Here is a 21,827-nt window from a genome sequence, read left to right on the forward strand (position 1 = left end):
CTTCTTCTTAGGATGACCGGCTACAAGTTCATTTTTGAAGAGGCGTCTTCTGACTGTTACTGCACTTGCTACCACTCCTGTATGTTCTTACCATTCTCTTTTCAGCTCAGACGAAGAAGCTATACGGTTTTTAAAGCATAAGCGCTTCAAAACGCTGTCCTGTTTTGGCGTAGACACTCGTTTGCGTCCGGTTCCTTTTTTTCCTTTCAGCAGAAGCAGTATTCTTGAGTTTGGAAAGACACTGTCGACTGATTACAAGACACTCTATAAGCAATATGATGGGAAGAACATTCTTCCTCACGTAAAGCAACAATAGCACTCTTTCTTCGTGGCGTCAACTGCACACAATTCCTCGCCACAAGCAAGGAATTGTGTCAGGATGGCGTGCTTATATAGCTGAAAGTAACAGCTGGTGCAATATTAAGTCATCACCTACGCGTGTCCATCTTATCTGATGGAATCTATAAGAAATATTTCCATATACTTACGTTATTCGGACGACACATTTTAAGGGGTGATGCACTTTCTTTGAGCACCATTGTATATTCTGACTTCACTTGAAAAAAAAAAAAGGTATCATTCATTTTAATCTTTTGTCAGTAATTGCTGTAGGTAGAATCAGATCTCATAAAATCCCATCAAAATTTTATGCATTGAATTTTTGTTTTTGCTTATTCTTTATTGCATTTCTTAGGAGTTGCTGATTTTTTTCTGTTTATTTTAATTGAAAAATTTCGATGAAACTATTTTTATTGTATACGTTGGCGGACAAAAGTTAAGGTATATAGTCGATTTTACCTGCTTACTTTTGTCAGTCGAATTGAAACAATGTACACAGATTAAGAAACTGATGCAATAAGCACGTTGAGCATGAATATACTTTATATGGTTCTCATATGCAAATATGGGTGATTTAAAGAAAGCGGACCGACCACACATAGCTCAATTCGATTGCGCACGGATTGCTCAATTCGATAGCTCAATTCGATTGCGCATGAATAATGTTACTTGGTCGCATGGCAGACATTGTATGAATGATTCATTGCAGTGGAGAGCAGAGGTCAGAAGGATGGATTACCCTTGATGGCAGCGGTGGAAGGAAGAGAAAGAAATTCAGAAACAAAACAAAAAAATAAAATGAACATTTCCTATCAAGTGACTAGGAAACGTGGCCAACAAGTAAATAACGTCTAGCCATCAATGAGGCCTAGAAGCTCTCTGCGAAGTATACCATTGGTACACAGACAGAAATGACAATACCACGCGTATAACATTATCTCCTGCTGCAATACTTCTACCAAAAGTGAGTGGCAGGGAAAAGCCACAAAACCTGACTCTTTCGGAAACGCGTGAGCCAATGGATATAGAAGTCAAGGAGGCAACAGAAAACTCAGTATTGGAACTTTTTTTTGCCAAGGACGAAATGGACACCAGATAACGTCTATTCTTCCCAAAAAGAATAAAGCCATGTCTGCGAAAACCAAGCCCTCGGACTTTCGGTAGTCCACAGATTTATCGAGCATATCTAAATAATGATCACGTTCAAATTCCTATGGAATTTCCGTGGATTGAGTCTAAATAGTGACGGTATTAATTTCTCCTACCCTACGTAGGAGAAATTAATGAGTCAACTATGAGTCAACTTGACTTGCTTTTGCTTACAGGAGATGCATTTAAAGATAAATGGGAACCCCTCCTTGCGCAAGTGTACAATTATCTGGATGGACTGAATTAAAGATGAGCTTGGTCAGGGAGGAATCGCCATTCTTGTCGGTAACCAAAACCTTTTTTTTTTAACCTAGACAAACTACTACCAACACAAAGGGCGATGGCAGTTCGCATTACAGTAAGGTTCCTCCCATATTTGCTCTAATTATATGCCACCTGGGAACGACATCTTTCCAGGCAGCCGTGATATCCTCATTAAGCAAGCAATTTCTTATCCCTTTTCTACTAATGGGGGATTTTAATATACATAATTCTCTGTGGGATAATGCAGATATCAATGGGGGGGGGGGGGTGTTGTTATAGAGCAAGGGTGGCCAACGAGTCGATCACGGATTTAATTTCGGTCGATCACGACGAATGTTAAATATACAGTCATCCCTCGATTTGTGCAATGAAATTTTTGAGATGGTAGATCGTGGCACATTTTGAAGGAAAAAAGTAGATCGCATCACAAATTAAGTTGGCCACTCCTGTTATAGAGCAATTGTTGTTGTAGGGTGCATCACAGACTTAGACAATATTGCACTACACATATTATGTCAGTAAATTACGTGTTCTGTGATAGATCTGCTTGTTTATCTGAACAGAAACTACGAATTATCGGAAGGAAAAACCATGCAACCCTCACCTCGAAAATAACAACCTTGCTATTTTAAATATGGGTTTTAATACATTTTTCTCCGTTCCTACCCGTACGTTTACTTTCATCTCTCTCTCTCTCTCTCTCTCTCTCTCTCTCTCTCTCTCTCTCTGTCTCTCTCTCTCTCTCTCTCTCTCTCTCTCTCTCTCTCTCTCTCTCTCTGTTCCCCTTCTCTTATTCCTGTGTAAATCCGATCACTTCTCCCGTGATATTCCCGATGAACAATGGGAGACCATACCATCTGTCTAGGATACCACAGTGAAAGAATGATCAGGCTGACTGGAATGTTTTTAAACATCTGGAAACGTTTAATATCACCACAGTCAGTGCTGCAGTTAAATATATCAGAGAAAGTACTGTAAAGCTAAAGCAATTTCAGTTTTAAAGACATCCAGTCATTTTCATCATTTCCAAAGACATGGCAGAATGCCCAGCAGCAGGGAAGGCACAAACAAACAAGGCTTGTGGGATATTTCGACGATATCCTGCCACAGATAATCTATTAGCCTCCAAATGTGCACTCTCCGAAGTACGTTTCGTCTGACATTACGGTAAGAAGGCATCTGAGATCTGCTAAACGTCTTATATCACCCGATGACCAATTCCAAGGTTGTCTGGAACAGAGTCCAGAAAGTGAAGGGTAAATATACTTCGCATCCTTCTTCGATTCTAGAATGTGCAATTGGATGCACAATTGCTGAATGCAGTTGCTAATACTCTAGGGGAAAACATTCGCGAAATCATCGTACTGCCCAGAGTTTCTGGCCGTGAAACTAAAATTTGAACGACACCAACCATTAAAGCTGTCGTCTAACAAATCTGAGGCCTACTATGCAGGAACTTAACACTCTCTTACTTGTAACCGTCCATCTTGCTCTTGTAGAATGCATTCGCTCCTTTTAGTGTGTTTGATGCTACTCTACAGTGGACGCTCAACAGTAGCACGAATGCAGTTTTGTGTTTTGTTTCAGTCTTATTTGATACAGCCTATTGGAATATTTGTTATTGAATGTCTCTTGGGTTGCAAAAGTGATTTGGTTGAAAGATAACGTTCCAAAATAAACACACGACCTTCTCATATAAAATACCCATATTACGCACTGAAGTGAAAAATACTGTTCCACTACTTAAATATCACTTCTGTCACAATTAAACTGCCTTGTTCTGCCTGTATAAAAATTTCTCACTCCATATCCAGTGATATCATGTGTCCTATTGTTAAAGTTACCTTGGTAAACACCGTTGGCCAATTACTCGAAGATGGCAAACCAAGCAATTTTGTAGTAACTTGCTTCAGTTGCATGGATATCAGCTGACTGGATGAAATTAGATTTCCGCTGTGTATACATTTGTGCAAGCATGATTTTAATCCATACGGTGCCTGTCTATATTACCAGCGTAAAAATAATATCATTTATGTTTAAGTCTGCTGCAAACAGACCAATTATTAAATTTTTTCATAGATGGACTGCAGAACTTTGTGAGAAACGCGGAATGTTGTTTATTGCCATACACTGAAGTTGTAATTCCATGGCTGCTATGAAATATCTAGTCCTATTCTGATACAACCTTAAATATGGATTTTGTTATGTTTTCAACATGCCACGCACATCTGTGCTGTGAAAGACGGCGACAAATTAAGAGGAATCGACATTATGTACGAACCGATTCGGCGTTCACTTCCTTCCGTTTATCGGAAGACAGACGCACAAAATTGGTTGGTGTCGCTCCCATTTATTTCCTTCTCCTTTTTTTACAGTCTCGATCACAGTTTTTTAAAGTAAAGGGACTGTATTTGATTTTCTTTGTTCAAGACTGCGTAATAGTAACAAGATAAGTTTAAGAGAGACAATTCGAAAAAAGTTATAAAAATCTGAGCTCTTGCAACGAGGTCGCCTATTATATAGAAATGTTATTGTATGAAATATTTACTGTGAACATTTCTTCCTGTGTGAAATATATTTTTTCCTGGCTTCTATAAATGGTCGAATTTAAGGACTCGACTGTTTCTACTTTTCAAACTGTAGTTATTATTTAGGTAAGTGAAATTCTCATAACCGGATAATAAGAAAAAAAAAAATTCTATGTAGAATTGCGAGTTATTTACAACATGTAACTTGAACTGTATAGTTTATAACTTTAAAATAAAAACAAAATGAGAGATAAAAAATATATTTATTAATTAGGTATATTTATGCCCAATATTTTTATTTAAGCTTAATATAGTCTTCAAGAAAAACTTGCCCCTCAGTCTCGAACTTAGTTTTTGATCAATGTATCCTCCCTGTCCTAACATATGGTTGTGAAACATGTACATTGAATGCCAAAGCTTTACAAAGACTGAGGGTTACATAGAGAAGTATGGAGCGCTGAATTTTGAACGTAACCAAAAGAGACCGAAAAACATGTGCCTGGATTTGCCAACAGACCAAAGTCTGGGACATTACTGAAATAACAAAGCGCTTAAAATGGAAATGGGCAAGTCACATATCAAGAAGAACTGACGATAGATGTACAAAACGAATTCTGTAATGATTACCGCTTGATTCTAAACGACAAAGAAAAAGAACGAAGATGAGGTGGATCGATGAAATTGTGAAATTTGCTGGTGTACAATGACAACAGAAAGCACAAGACCGCAGTTGTTGGAAATTTGTTGAGGAGGCCTTCATTCTGCAATGGATCGACAATGATTGAAGAAGATGATGATGATTTATTTTTGTTTATTTTTAATTATTATGTTCAGGGAAGGTCCTAGAGTTCAGGGATCCGGGTGCGAGAATTAATTCTGGGGAGAAAGACAGCAATGAGGAGTTCATCTTGTTGGATACAGGGCACACTTTTGGGATGTGGAACACTTTTAGGGGGTTTGCGGGTGCGTTGCACTGCTGTACACATCCTATGGACCGGCTGCTAAGTTTTTTTTTTTTCTTTCCAAGTGCAATCAGTAACTAAATTATATTTAGTGCGAATACTTTAGACAAACGAGATTTATAGGTCGTCATTACAATGACGATCTTGACAAAAGCCTTATTTACGTGCCTAGCTAAGAGCAAATTAAGTTTTCTTCAAGGTGCATCAATCACATTGTGGAGCAAGTGTCATGAGCTGCCCCAGTCATGCATTTGGAGGAACAAAGAAAGAGAACTCTGCAGTCCTCGTCCGAGACCGACAAACTCGGGCACGAAGTATTTGTAATACGTGCTATTACTCAAACTGCAGTTGTGGTGTTTGTTGGCACCTCATCATTGATAACTAGTTACTATAAGTGAAGGATCTGACAACCAAGTGGCCAATGATTAAATAATCAAAACAACAGAGTTTTCTTAATCATCATTAAGCAGGGTGCGTCGAGTCGAGAATTCTGCATCGACTCACCATGTTCATTATTTGCTCTCATCTCAATGAACTCTTTCCGCAATTGAACTGTGAGACTAATAAAATCGAAGCGTTACATTCATGGTAAAGATTTGCTTATTAATTCGAAAAAATGGAATACAATATAGGTGCGTATCTGGCTGAGTGGGAATGATGAAACTATGTAGAAAAGGAGGCGCATACCTTCCCTTTATTTCTTTTCTATCCCGCCAATGTTCTTATAGAGCAGGGGTGGCCAACAAGTCCATCGCGGCTTTAATTTCGGTCGATCACGATGAATTTTAAATTTATATAAAAAATAAATTAGTTAAAATCTAAATGTTATTGTTGCATAATACAAATATTATTATTACAAATCTGTTGAACCACGTGAAAATTCAAGCAATTACGTTGTCGAGAGGATAGTGTATGTGTCGAACTCTTATTTAGCTTACTTAATATTAATAACTAGACAGCACTTATACGTTAATTTAATACCCTTTGATTTAAAATGAATGCTAGAAAAAGAGTAAAACGTATCATTTTCATCAAGAGTGGGAACTAGAATACTTTTTTATAATGATAAAAGAAAAATGTTGTTTGATTTGCAACGCTTTCATGGCTATACTCAAAAAAGGAAATTTAGAAAGGCACTTCAACGCACTCCATGGTAAATACCAATTGGATTTTCCGCTTAATAGTGACCGTAGAAAAATTAAATTAGCAAAGAACTTAAATTCAGATTCGCACAACAAAATTTCTTCATGACACCTAACTTAAAATCCAAAGCAGAAACTCTAGCGTCATTTAAAGTGTAGCGTCATCCTTGCAAAAAAAAAAAAAAAAATGCAAACCATTTTCTGATGGTCAAAGACGCATTTTTATAAATAACAGATTCTCTTTTTGAAAATTTTAAGAACAAAAATGAAATTAAAAGTGCTCTTCAAGATCTGCAATTATCTCGAAATACTGCAATGCAACGTAAAAATGTGAGCGAACAATTGCGTGCTCGTTGCTAATTGTGTATCCTTTTCTTTACAAGTGGATGAATCTACAGGTGTCAGTGATACAGCTCAATTGCTCGTTTTTATTCGTATGGTTTTTCAATGATTCTACCACTAGAGAACAACTGCTGGGTATGGTTTCGTTAAAAGAACTAGAGGCCTTGATATTTTTAACACATTAAAAAAAACCACTATTTAAGCTCGTATCAATAACAATAGATGGAGCCAAAGCAATGACGGGACATCTTAATGGATTCATCGCATTGTGTCAAAAGGATGATGAATTCCCTGATTTTTTTGAGTTACCACTGTATCATTCACCAAGAAGTGTTAGCCAGCAAAAGATTAAATACGAAAAGTGTTATGGACATAGCTTTCAAAATCGTGAATTCCCTCAGAGGACAATCTCTTCAAAGGAAACTTTTCAAAATGCAACTCGATGAAAATGAACCAGATCTGATTTTACACACAGACGTGAAGTGGCTGAGTCGGAGTAAGTTTCTACAGAGATTTCGAAATTTGCTGAATTAAAAAATGTTGATCAAAGGGGAGTTGATTATCAGCAGCTACAAGATATGGAGTGGTTGTGTGATCTGGCTATTTTGGCAGGTTCTACCAGTAAATTAAGTGATCTGAATTTGGAATTACGAGAAAAAAATAAAAATAATGAGTGACATGATTAGTGTATTTCTGCATATAAATATCAATTTTTGGCAATGGCTAAGGATCTCAAAGAAAAAAAAAAGATCATTTTGCGAATGTGCAAAATCATTTGCAAAAATATACTGTTTTTGATTTTAATAGTGAAAAATATGTTTCTGAAATTGAGAAAGTTGTGGATGATTTTGAAACCAGATTCAGTAATATTCAGTGATTTTAAAACAGTTGAAGACAGTTGAATATATTGTTCAATATATTTCTTATCCATTTAATATCGACTTAGATACGAAACAAATTGCAGAAAAAATCTGAGATTTTTCACATGGAGAAAATATTACTTGAAAAAATGAAATGATTACATTGCGAAACAATATCTTCCTAAAGCCAGATCATCTGAAAAAGACTTTATGATATGTTTGCCGAGAAAAGTACCCAGATGTCAAAAATGCAGTGAACTTTTAAATTCCTCTTTTGGTTCCACATATCTATGTGAATCGGCCTTTTCGTATTTGACACAAACAAAGACGAAGAATCGCTGTACTCTTACGGACTTGCATACAGAAGATTTCTTGCATACAGAACATTCTTTACGGTTGGCCTTATCACAGTATATCCCAGATTTTGAAAGCTTGGCAGATGACATGAAGACACAAACTTCTCATAAATTAAAATTTTAAATACGTATGAATTTAAAATAGGAATTCTGAATTGTATTTAATTTTAAAATTTATAAACAGCATTTTCCAATATATGTTGATTAACATTTTTAACCATGTGCAATGAAATTCTTGAGATGGTAGATCGCGGCACATTTTGAGGAAAAAAAGTAGATAGCATCACAAATTAAGTTGGCCACCGCTGTTATAGAGTCTTGATTGCTGCATTCAACGCCAACATCGTCTTTACGAGTTTTACCAGCTTTTCACTAATTTCAAATAAACAGCACTTCTAAATTCCTCCGTAGTAACAAATAAAAAATTTTTTTTTTTTTTTTTTTTTTTTCAGGAGAGAAAATTTAAAAAAATGTAAATGGTCCTTTCTGTTCTACTTATTTCCACCATATCAATTCTAATTCGTTTAAACGATTATTTGCAGGCACTCTTGCACAGGCACAACCAGGTGGGCAAGAGCAACAGTGCGTAGCATGCGCTTCTTGATTAGACCAGGGTTCGAGCCCGTGCCCACCAAATACGGAAGATGCGGAAAGGTCAGGAAATGACCACCGCATATCCCCGGAGCAATATGGCCTTAGTTGCTAATGCTCCTAAAAAAAACAAAACAAACTCTTGCACAGAGAAAGTGCTTTTTTGCATTCTGTGACATCTTGATAGTTGTTTTGACCGCATTGCAGTATCACCAGAATTCAGGATAGACATGAGATAATCCAAATAACTTTTGATTTTGTCACAGTCTAAAAGTGCGAAAATTCTCCTTCTGTTGCAGATATTTCGATTGTATTGCTTTGAGCTTGATTCAATGAATCACTTACAAAGAAAATAATGGCACAACTTGTAGCAAAGGCGAATTTGACGCCGTTTGGTAGAATTAAATTTCTCTCCTAAGGTGAAGTTAAAAATTGTATTTTTTGCAGGCTACAATAATTATGTTAAGAAAATGTATTGCTCTCGTTGGTAGCACAGTTGATATAATCACCGTTGTCCCAAAATCTGGTGGAAAAGACTACAGTTCGAATCCCGTCAATAACGCGAGGAATTTTTTGGCCTTTGTTGGTCTCAGGTGAGGGTAGCATGAGTTTTTTACGCAAGAAACATTAAATCGACCAGAGAACACGCAATTTACCGACATATTGCTTACGTCTTAAAAAAAAAAAAAAAAAAAAAGTAAGCTGCAGCTATTACAACCCACTGCAGGATGGAAGCCTCCTCATTGATTCGTGTTGAGGAAAATGGACCATAATCTGCCACGTTGGTCCAGTGCGTGTTGGCATATCGACCGTATTTTTAGCAGTCAGGGGCTTCAACCCCGGTCTACTCAAATATTATTATTATTATTATTATTATTATTATTATTATCTGTTTATTTCTCTTTCGAGACACCCATAGACAGCACGTGGCTAGAGGGTGTGGTTACATTATAGTATTTACAAGCATGTTTACATGAACTTATTTACAAAATTTGGAGATGAAAACACAGAATATGTGGTTAATGAATTAATTGTTAAGTTGGTTTAATTAATTACAAATGGTTGTTAAATGCTAAATATTATTATATAAATTATTAAATTAGTCTTCTTATTATATTTATACTTGCCGATACACATTACCAAAGATTTCTGTCCTATACATTTTGTCTGTACATAGTTTCTCTGGATCTATATTTAAATTATTAAAATAATTCACAGTATTTGCTGGGAAAAATCTCCCCAGAGAGTCCAATTGAGTCAGTTGGCATTTGAGACTTGGTTCTTCTCTGTTTATTCTCGGTCGTGTCATCCGAGGGCGAGTGATCACGTTTCCCACTTTCGGCGCATCTATTCTCTCCGTTAGTAGCTTTGCCAGAGTTAAGATGTTTCTGGTTGTGATGACATACTTCCAGGGTATGATGTCCAGATTGGCAGACAAGACCGCTCTTGAGATGGTAAACGGTTTCCCGGCAATCTTGTTTAGCCATCTCAGGAGCCAGTATTCTACTCCTAAGAAGGCCTTGATGTTGCTCTCAGGGGCTGATGACCAGATAGTCGATGCGTACAACGGAATCGGTGTAACGCATTTAAGGATGTATTGAATTATAAGATGAGGGCTTCGGAGACCGGTGAGTTCTTGTCTAGTGCTCCACAGTGCTGCGTATGTCTTTTTCCTAATGTGTTCGAAGTGAGGTATGAAGTTTAATCCTTCATCCCACTTAAGGCCAAGGTCAACATGTGCGGGGGAATTTTGGATTCTGGTATTGTTCACAAAAATCGTAATTTCATTTTTCTTCTTTTTGTTGGTGAAGGTCATTTGGGCAGTTTTCTTTTCATTAAGTTTCAGGCCAATGTAGTGCAGATATTCTTCAAGCTTCTTGATTGCCTTGTTTGCTTCCTCTGATAGATGGGGTGCAGTTTCTTGTTCTTTAGATGTTACAAAAAATTTCAAATCGTCAGCATATGTAATAAATTGTTCACAGTTTTGAGCTAAAAATGGGGCTAGTGCTATTGCAAAGAAGGTGGCGGACAATACGCCCCCTTGAGGTACTCCCTTGGAGATACAGTAAGATGCTGTTTGTTTCCCGTTTATTGCGATAATTTGTCTTTCTTGAAGGGTGTTAGTGAGAATGCTTAAAGTGCTTCCTGAAATGAGGAAATACTCCTTGAGGATTACTGTTATAGCTGGGATTGAGACGTTGTCGAAGGCTGCTGCAACATCCAGAAAAACGATGTCCAACTGTTGTTTATTGTTTAAAGCTAGCTGTATTCGGAGTAGAGTCTCCATTAAATTAGTAATAGTCGACCTTCGAGGAAGCACAGAATGTAAGTATTCTGGCCTGTCCCCAAAGCAGTGCTGATTGATGGTGCTCAGGATTGCTTTTTCAAATATTTTTTGCAGAGAGCATCCGATTGCGATGGGCCTGAAATCTTTACTGGTTTTAGGATTGCTTATTTTTGGAACTGGTTTTACGTAATATGTCTTCCATTTTTCCGGGATAACCCCCTCACTTAGTATTCGCTGGAAGAGGTGGTGGAGTGGGTCGATTATGTAAGCACTACATATTTTTATCATGAATAGCGGGAACTGGTCCGGCCCGATCGTTGCTTTACTGGGGAGCGAGTTAATAGCTTCCTTTAAGTTTTCCCTGCTGATATTAATTTCACGTAATATGTTTCTATCTCTAATTCGGTTAGTGCCAGTGGAATCCATCAGTTTTTCAATCATTTTCTGCATCTCGCGGATGTTTTCCTCACAATTTTTCTGCTTTTCATTCAAAGGTTTTCCGAATGTGACTTCTGTCCACTCTCTAAACAGCTGGTCCGTCATTTCTTTTTTGTTGTTTTTCTTGCTAACTATTCTCTTTCCCTTTTTTAATTTTTCCTTCATAACCTCAAAGTATGCTCGTCTTTTCAGTCGAATGAACTGTGCCCTTTCGCGTTTGTACATAGTCCGATCAGTCGGGTGCCCAGTTCTTTTCCACTTTCGGTAGAGCTTTTGCTTCTTTTTAAACATAACTTTTACTTGTGGAGTGAACCAAGAGTTCGCTCTGTCGGAGATCTTTAATACTTTTGCTGCTCCTAGACGGGCGATCTGCAAGAGTAACCTCGAAATCTCGTCTATGGCTTCTTCAGTGGACATCTTGTGTAGACTTTGAAAGTTATATTGCGCTAAGAATTGCAATATGACCTCGCATTTGATATATTTTGTGGAAAATATCAAATTTGACTCATTACTCTGATGTGTGTCGCAGTTCTGATCGGCAATCGGTCTTCGAAGAGCAACTTCCATTGAAAGCGCAGAGTGGTCGGAGGAAAACTGTAAGGAGTTGTCTATTAAGTTAACATCTTGCGCGTTGTAATAAATTAAATCCAAGCACTGTAATCCTCTTGTCGCTGGTGCTCTGCACTTCCGCTCCTGACCACTCGGCTACGGAGGCCTCGCGTATGTCTTAATATTTGTGACCAATAAGTGCAATTGGATCACATATGCTGACGATGTCAAGCTCCTTACTAGAATATCGCCATCCAACTCGGCAGCCGAAATCACTCAGCAAATCACTAGCAAACTGCAGTACATGGCTGACTACCCCAATACCTTCAACCTCCAAATCAACCCCCTAAAATCCGCACAAATAACTTATTCTCTAAAGGGCAGCCCGACAACGTTGGAGCCTGTGCTTAACGGCTCCTCAGTTCCAAGTGTTCAAACACACAAAGATCTGGGGGTCGTTTTCGACTCCAAACTATCTTTCAATGATCACATAAACCTCATACAGTCGAGGCTGAATTCACTACGCTGGGTCGCCAAACAACAGCTGCTCCACACCACCGACCCACAACTGGTAAAAAGATACATCGTATCAATCCTTTACCCAACAATACTGTATGCTTCAGAGATATGGGCCTCGGCCGCCGAATCCAACATTAAAAGAATATTCTCTGCCGAATTCTGGTTTCTAAAATGGGCCAACAGCAAATTCCACCTTCCCCCCAGCTCTCAGATCAACGCAGTTAGCAGAAGCTCTTCAACTACGCAGGCTCCGGTCCTACATCGCAGAAAGAAGGCTGCTGTTCACCATCAAGATGGCCACCGGTAAAATTACAGAGCCGAACTTCTGGGATCACTGCTCTTTGCGCATTCCTCCCCCTTATCTCCGGTCTTCAGCACAGCTGCTAGCAAACCGTAACCGGCTAGTACTAACCGACAGATTCCTGCCAAAGCAAATGCTGCCCTCACTGCAAGCCGTCAACGGGGTCCTCCAAGAAGTCGTCAATAATAAAAAATACAGGAAGTTTATCCTCGTCGAACTGAAAATGTAAAACTGTGCTTTGTTAATAATCTGATGCAACTTATGTTTTTCTCATGTATCTTTTGTAAATATGTTTTGTAAACCCCTGGCACCACCATGCTGTGACAGGACTAATTGTATGTCTATCATTGCTGCAATTAAAGATTCTATTCTATTCTATTCTATATAGCCTAAATTGCTGATGCACCGAAAAACCCTACAAAAACAACAACAACAAAAAAAACGTAGAATATATCGATAGAGTATTTAATAATGTGTCAGCCAACCTATGACTGTAATTACACAAACTGTGCCTCATTATTAGACTCCAGACCAATTTTTAATAACAGGAAGGCAGTATTTTGAACGCTCCTCCTTCAACTATGGCCAATTCAGCTACTGATTGCTGACATGTTGACTTCACCCGAAGCCTTTCAGTTCAAAGTGGAGTGAATGTTGAGACTCTGGGCAGTCCAGTGAAACATTTGCACGTCCATGTGCTTAATAACAAAGTCACTGCAAGCTATGCAGTATGGTATGGTATGGCACACTGTCATGCTGAAACAGAAAAGGACACCCCCACACACACTGCTGCCACAGTGTAGGAAGACTGAAACTATCCAAAATATCGCATGGTAAAGTGTGTTTAGGGTGTCACGGCACCAGGGGTTTCCCCATCTCCGCATTACTTTCATTGTACGTGTGAGACAGTACTCTGTCAAGGCCAGAGGTTTAAAAGTGTGTGGGCAATGTACATGTGTAGTGTTGTGTTGAGTACCATTGTGCTTCTGACCTTTTAGCCGTTGGGACCCACCGTTACCACACTTTGCCCCGGGGAGGCAGTTCAGGCACCCAGTAGATTTTTACCCTCTGTATAAGGACCTATTATGATTGTCCCTCTGTATAAGGCAATGGTCAGGCCACGCCTTGAGTACTGCGTACAGGTCTGGAGGCCTCATTTTAGGAAGGATGTCGATTTGCTTGAGCGTGTAGAAAGAAGGGCAACAAGATTGGTGAGGGGAATGAAGGGATCCTCTTACCAAGAGAGGCTTAAGTTCTGCAAATTGCAGTGGCTGGAGACTAGGCACCTGCATGGTGATCTGATTGAGGTGTATAAGGCCTTGAATGGGTTGAGCACACTGCATTCTGATGGGATCCTTCCACTTGTTCAGATTACGAACCTAAGGGCCATAAATTAAAATTCAGAAAAGGCAGATGTAGAATAGATGTGCGGAAATTTGCTTTTAGCCAGCAGGTGGTTAATTGCTGGAACAAACTTCCATCTGTCGTTGTGGAAGTTGATAGGTCGAATAAATTTAAGGAAGAACTGGACAGGCATTTGGAGGGAATGGTGTGATTTTTTTTTTTTTTTTTGGCTGATACTGCATAAGCTCATACACTTGCTTTCTTGCATCACATGCCACTACTACCACTAACTATGGATGAATAATTCTTGAAAATGAGCCTTTGAAGAATATTCTTGAATACTCTTTCTTCGACAGTATTCTCTTGAAAGCATTCTTTGCTGGCGTCAACGGGTGCAGTTGTGCCCCTTTACATCAGGATTTATTTGCTGTTAAATAAGGCGGAGATTTGGCTGAGATTTTGAAAATATCAGTTCGTTTTGTAATATAGTTGGAGGAGGACGTTACGTAGTGGTTTTCCATGAAATCTTGTTTTCTATAATGACCACTCCTAAATCACATGAATATTAAGATGATTTATTTAGCTAATAACTAAATCCCTATACATTAATGCAACGTTTTGGGAACCTTGCCATAATCCATTATCAGACCATACATAGGCTATTTTAAGGACAGAAAGAAAAAACAATAAACCGAGTTACTGTTATGTTAATATAACATATATACAAACCTTCCAGTGGATCATTACTATATACAATTTATACGTTATATTTAATACGTTTCATATTATAGTTTTATCTATTCTATACAATTTGTGTAATATAAGTACAAGGGTATAAGTACAAATATAAGTTCTATGCCGACCGGGTTAGCCGGATGGGTAAAGTGCCTGCCTGGCAACCCAAAGGTCGCGGGTTCGAATCCCGCCTCGGGCTTGGATCAATGTACTGCAAAAACTTTGGAAGATGCATTATTTCCACAGAAGCCGATGCGCCAACAACTACCAAAAAAAAAAAAAATTAAGTTCTATACAGTTACCGAAATTGTATAGAATAGGTAAAACTATGATAAAAATGTATTAAACATAATGTATAAATTGTATATAGTAGTAATTATCAGCTAGAAGTTTTGTATATACTGTATTATATTAATATAAAATATATTATATTAAAATAATAGTAATTTTGTTTACTCTTTTTTCTTTTTGTCCTTAAAAACAGCCTGTGTATTGTCTGATGATGGGTTCCGCCAAAGTTCCCGAAACTTTACCTTACTGTTATGGGGATATAGTTATTAGCTAAATAAACTATCTTAATATTCACGTGGCATAAGAGTGATCATTATAGAAAACCAGTTCGTTTTCACTTCTCATAAGTTTCTGATAATTGTTGATTTTGGTTACTTCGCTGTTCGGTTTACATACTGCTCCCTTGCCAGGTTTCAAATGAAACAATTATAGAAAAATCACATAGAATGCAGTTATATGGGTTCATAATTAAATGGAATTATTCGTCTCGTTTTCTAGGAATGGTTTGATGAATATCTTGTCTGGAATCCCGATGAATTTGGAAACCTGACAAAAATTCGGATTCCGTGCGAAAAGATTTGGCTCCCTGATATAGTTCTGTATAACAGGTAAGCAACTTGTAGATATTTCGCCTTGTGTTCCTTTTTATTTATTAAAAAAATATTGCTTAATAGTGTAGTGTCTAGTAAAAAAAAAAACAGTCATATTAGAACCACCCGGGAACCAACTAATCTGCCCATGTGTAATATATTCATAAATTGTGTGAGTTCTCTGGTCGATTTGACTGTTTTGCTAGACGAAAAGCCCGAGATTCCAGAAGAAAAAAACCTTGTTATTCACACTTCATACTGACTGACTCAGCCACAGAGTGAAAAAAGCACATGGACGGGATTTGAACCCAGGCTTTCTTCACCCTGTGTGGGGAAGAGGGTTGGTTATAACCACTATGCTAAACGCGCACATGTAGGGTCTACATGCATGCGGAAACTCTACTTGCTGATGGTTCTTTTGCATACACCGGCCAAAAAAATACGAACCTTTGTTCAGAATCGGATCGGGCCGCTTTTGTTTCGAATAACAGCAAGTGTGCGGCATGATTCTATAGGGTGTTTTTTTTAGTGCGTTTTGGTCTATAATTGTAACCATGTTCAAGCAAAATATCGCGTAGCTGCTACAAATGTGAAAGAAGCGGACTTTGTTGCTGAATAGCTCTCTCCAGCATATCCTACACATTCTCAATAGGATTGAGATTAGGTGAATGTGGGGGCCAGGGAAGATGATGGAAATCCATCTCACGGTCTCACGTTCTTCGAATCTTTCTGGCACGATGCGCTGTTGCATTTTCATCCATGAAGTGGCATCACCTTTCGGATAAAAGTATAACATTGCAGGGTGCAGCAGACGTGATACAAAATTCAGGTACCATCTGGATGGCATTCGACCTTCCACCGTTGTCAACGGATCCAGTCTGTACTAAAAAAACATTCCTCCATACCGTGATACCACCTCCAGTTGCTTGGGTTGTCTTAACAAGGCAAGTAGGGTCCATAGCTTAGTGATATTATTGCCATACTCTCTGCCTGCCATCAGTGAAAAACAAAGTGTATTGTGATTCGTCTGACCACATGACTTTCTTCCATTGTTGCAGTGTCCAATCACGACGTCCTTGCCACCACTGCAAGTGAATTTTTCTGTTTTTTTCTCTGAAACAAGTGCCTTCCGAATAGGCAGGCGAACTGCCAATACCAGTTTCTTTAATTCCCTGTGCGAGGTAAGGGCGGTTGAAATAGGGCAGTTCAGGGTTTGGTTTAATTCAGATGTTATTTGCTGCACACCGATGTCCTATTTTTCCGTACAGTCCTCCTGAAAGTACGACAGCTTGCTCTTGCCCCATTTACACCTTTCAGATGTGGAAGAACCACTTGCTTTCAAGTCATTAAAAACCTTTGAGACGGATGCTTTTGAGAAACCACTTATGTGTTTTGTTTCTTGATTCGTGGCTCCTGATAAATGTGCACCCACGATAAGACCTTTTTTCAAAGTCTGATAGATCACGGGTTTTGTCCATTCTGGCTTCAGATTACTGCAGTCGAATAGCCTGTGCAGTCTTTATAGTCAACGAGGCAACACATCATCACTCCACGTCACAGTTTTCTTTGCTTTTGTTTTCATTTATTCTGTCTGTGACTGTCTTAATACAAAGGTTCGCATTTTTGGCCTATGTGTGTATAAGTCACAACGTAGCTGAGGTAGTCAGTCTCAGGTGGCAGGATGTTGGTAGCACAATCCATAATTTGTGAATCTGATAACAAATTTAAATACTTTTTTATTTAACAGCTGAATTACTGTTTGGCTTCTATTTAAAACAAAAAACTTATTGAATTATTAAATTTCAATGAGTTTTTTTTTGAAAAACTCATTGAAATTTAAAACAAAAAACCTTTGAATACATGTACTATCCACATCTTTTTTCAACAATCCTGCATAACACAGTGCACAAGTGAGTTGAAATTCCGCATTTCCTGTACTTCGCCACCCACAGATCCTCCAATATTTTTGGTTTTTGAGCGTATACTTTATGTTTCAATGATCCCTATGCTAAAAAAAAATCTAAGGGACACGCCCGGCGACCTTGGATGGTATTCAAAAGCACTCCCACTTCCCACTGTTACCTGTCCATCTATGAAATTACATGTCCAGCTAGTCACGGACAGCAGCAAAAAAATGTGGAGATATTCCATCTTTTTGAAAGAACACCATTGTCTCTGCAAAAATGCTTCTGATATTAAGTTCTGCATAATTATAATTAACATCATTCTCCTCAGTAACAGCTCCAATGAATCTGTAAGGCCGATAATTCCGCGATAGGTGATTTCCCATCCACACAGTTATCCCTGATAAACTGTGGCTCAGTAAACACAGTTGCGACAACTCATAATGTTCATTTAGTTTGAACGTGGCTTCATCTAACCATACAACTGCATCTTGAAAAGTTGAGTATACAGAACCTCTGTAAAAGCCAGAAAGAGTGTAGTGTGCTGTATGTGAAAAGTGTTGTGTTGGATTCTGTTGTAATGTTCTGGCTGCTTGGCCGAAGGGCTTCTAGTGGGACTCCACGTTGCTCGCCACCACCACTGGGAGGTGAGCTAGGCTGTCCAGGCTGCTCTCGTCAGGGGTAGCCTGAGCTTCCTGACGGAGGAAAAAAAATGGTGAGATTGAGTGGGGAAGTTAGTACGAGGAGTGGCATTAAAGTGGGAACAAGGAGGATGAGGAAAGAAGGCATCCTCCGGCGGAGCAAAGAGGTGGGAGGGGAGAAGTGGGAGTTTGCAGAACAAGGGAGGGTCTGCGCGGATAGCACAGGGGTATCGTCGCCGACCCCACACCGGATGGAAAGGACCCGGGTTCGAATCCCGTCGATGACGCGAGGAACTTTAATTGGGGTTTTTTCACTCCGTAGCTGAGTTAGTCGGTCTCAGGCATAGATAGCAAGGTTTTTTTCCCCAGAAACTGGGGTTTTTTTTCGTCTAGCAAAACAGTAAAATCGACCGGAGAGCACACGCAATTTGCAGACAAAATAAATATATGGGTAGATGTAATCATTTTACGGGGAACCCTAATATTTGAGAACAAGGGAGGTCTGCAAAGGAAAGCGCCATGATGGCGTCCCACATCTAGCAAGCCAGATGTCAGCTGCACCCGACCAACCCAAAGGTATTCAGGTGCGAAGAAAAGTGCGAGGAGTTAGATTCGTCAGTTGGATTGTCCTGGAATTGGTAATGTGTGCCTCAGATGGGTAGAACACCTTCTCTGGAATGCATCTTGAGCAAACTCAGTGAGAGCTACGTAGAAATTTTCTTCAGTGAGAAAAAGGTGCTCAGAATTTCAGGGATTTTCCTGTAACTTCGTGAATAGTTTAGTTCCTGTAGTCGTCATACCGGGGACAGAGGTACATGACATGTTCCCAGTTTTCTTCATGGCCACAGAGACGGAATTGGTTTCCTTCAATTCGAAGCGTGGTTAATTTATGTCTAAATGGGCCATGCCCTGTAAGCAGGAAGGTGACTTGGAGACCTGAAGCAAACGAGGAAGGAGGCTTTGGGTATGTTAGTGATATAGTTGGAATATTTTTTTTTTTTTTTTTTTTTTTTGGTTACAGCCCCTTTTGTTGTCTAATCCTAGTGATCTTGACATATTTCAGTTTGTCCGCTATCCTGTTTTCTTGTTTTGGATCGTTTACCATGTCAAGCTGAATGCCAGCGACTGTGCAAGAGATCACTTTTCTGAGTTTATGGTGTAGTCCGCTCTTGATAACTTTAAGATAGAGGGGCATACAACCAGCCAGGACCTGGAGAGCGGGGGTGCTTAGTGTGCAACAAGCTCTTGTGATTGTCTTGTTGACTTATGTGAGGAACGCTCAAATGCATTCATTTGAAACCATGAAAACATTGTAAGTACAGAATATTGGTCAAGCTACTTACTAGGATATCGCCATCTGCCTCGGCAGCAGAAACCACTTAGCAAATCAACAGGAAACTATAGGATATAGCTGACTACCTCAACGCATTCAACCTCCAAATTAATCCTCTGAAATTGGCACAAATCATTTCTCACTAAAGGGCAGTTCAACAATGTTGGAGCCTGCCCTCAGTGGCCTCTCAATTCCAAGTATTCAAATGCACAAAGGTATGGGGGTCGTTTTCGACTCCAAGCTGTCCTTAACAGATCACGTGAACCTAATACATTCCAGACTGACTTCACAACGCTGGGACGCCAAGCAACAGCTGTTCCACACTTCGTAAAAAGATATATATTATATCAAATATATACCCGACAGTGCTGTATGCTTCAGAGATATGAGCCTCGGCTTCCGAATCCAACCTTAAAAGGATATTTGCTGCCGAATTCTGGCTTCTAAAATGCGCTAACTCCAAACTCCACCTTCCCTCAGCTCTCATAACAATAGTTAACTGATGCCCTTCAACTGCGCAGACTCCGATCCAACATCAGAGAAAGAAGGTTGCTATTCACAATCAAGATGGCCACGGGTAAAATTACAGAGCCAAATTTCTGGAATTACTGCTCCTGGCGCATTCTTCCCCTCTCCGGTCTTCAGCGCATCTGCTAGCCGACCATAACTGGCTAGTACTTTCCGACTGATTCCTGCCAAGACAAATGCTGCCCTCACTGTAAGCGATCGACGGTGACCTCCAAGAGTCTGCGCAGTAGCACAGTGGTATCGTCACCATCTTCCCCACACCGGGTGGAAAAGGCCCGGGTTCGAATCCCGTCGATGACGCGAGGAACTTTAATGGGCTTTTTTCAATCCGTGGGTGAGTTAGTTGGTCTCAGGCGTAGATAGCAAGGTTTTTCCCCCAGAAACTGGGGTTTGTCGTCCAGCAAAACAGACAAATCGACCATAGAACACACAACATTAACAGACATAAGACACAGCACGGCAGATGAATTTCATTATTCGGGTGGCCTAAATATAATAGTGTTTTTTTTTTTTTTTTTTTTTTTTGGTGACCTCCAAGAAGTGGTCAACAACAACAAAAGATATACAGGAAGGGAATTCTCGCCGAACTGAAAATTTAGAACTGTGCCTTGCCTTCCAATAGTCTGGAAGCATGTTATTTAACATATCCATCGAATACTGAAGTTGTCTCAGATCTAAAAACTCGACGCCGACCTTCACAAGTTTGCATTTGACAAGCGCTACGAAAAGCAAGCGTTATCCTCGTAACGCCAACAGTCGTGCTAATGATGTCTCTCAGTTTTTTTTTTCCGGACTCGCAAACCTCGCTGGATTACAGCCCTTGGATGCTTCCTTTCGCTGTGTGTTGATGCCAACGATGTGACAAGCTCTTATGTATATACTTTATTAAGCAGACGAGTGCATTTCAATCTGAAGAGGCTGACAGTCTTTTCATTCATTACATGTTTTTAAATCCCCTCTGTTCTATTTGTATATTATGTTTGTAAATACCCTTTACCTTTTCATTTATAATTTAAATCCATTGATCCCTGAACATGCAAGCCTGTGGCCGTGACGGGTGGGTTGCAGCATAAACTGTATTTTGTGCATATTATTATTATTGCAATAAAGATTCTCTTCTTCTGCTGCTTAGGTGGTTAAATAAGGTCTTTGGTTTTTCCCTTCGCTGCATCGAGAGGAATTTTATACGCGAACATGGAGTGAACACCAACGTGGAAGTTGATTGCATTAGGGCAAATTTACATGTCCTAGACAAGTTATTGGTGTCTTATATCATCATATCTAGATAGATATGATGCGCCAGTATTTTCAACATCAGCTCACTTCCATGTGAAAGTGAGAGATGCCTCGGAGGTCAAATAGGGCCACTATTTGCAGCCATCCGACCTAACGTTATTGAGAAGTCTAAACACGATGTTTCGTCAAATTCAGTTTTATCCTAAACCGATTTCAAATTGACTGTGATGACAAATTATGATATAATAAGGCCCATTTCTATGATCTGATAAGGTGTGATCTAATAAGGCCCATCTAATAAGTGCCTCCATAGCCGAGTGCTCAGGAGCGGAAATACAGTAACAAACGCTATTTGAGTGGACCGAAGTTCAAGCCCTAACTGCTAAACACGGTCGATCTACCAACCCGCACTGGACTAGCGTGGCAGATTATGGTCCATTTCTCTCAGCATGAATGGTTGAGGAGGATTGCGTCCTGCAGTGTATTGATAATGGCTGCGGTTTAAGGCCCATTTAACTGACTGTTGTCTTTGAACAAGCAACTCAGTTATAACAATATTAACTCCAGCTCATCTACTAGCAGCCTCCAACCCATACTA

General features: G+C 39.4%; 1 protein-coding gene across 1 annotated transcript in view; it reads left to right on the top strand.

Annotated features, from left to right (window-relative positions):
- The window catches only part of LOC150083268 (neuronal acetylcholine receptor subunit alpha-10-like), a 207,542-nt gene that overhangs the window by 145,632 nt on the left and 40,083 nt on the right, over positions 1-21,827 (top strand). The window contains exon 4 of the mRNA XM_090377140.1: positions 15,496-15,605. Within this exon, the coding sequence (XP_090233266.1) occupies positions 15,496-15,605 (110 nt within the window). The remainder of the gene's footprint in view (positions 1-15,495; positions 15,606-21,827) is intronic.

Source organism: Mastigoproctus giganteus, chromosome 7 (genome assembly GCF_048544385.1).
Source record: "Mastigoproctus giganteus isolate SK-2022 chromosome 7, ASM4854438v1, whole genome shotgun sequence".
Lineage (NCBI taxonomy): Eukaryota > Metazoa > Arthropoda > Arachnida > Uropygi > Thelyphonidae > Mastigoproctus > Mastigoproctus giganteus.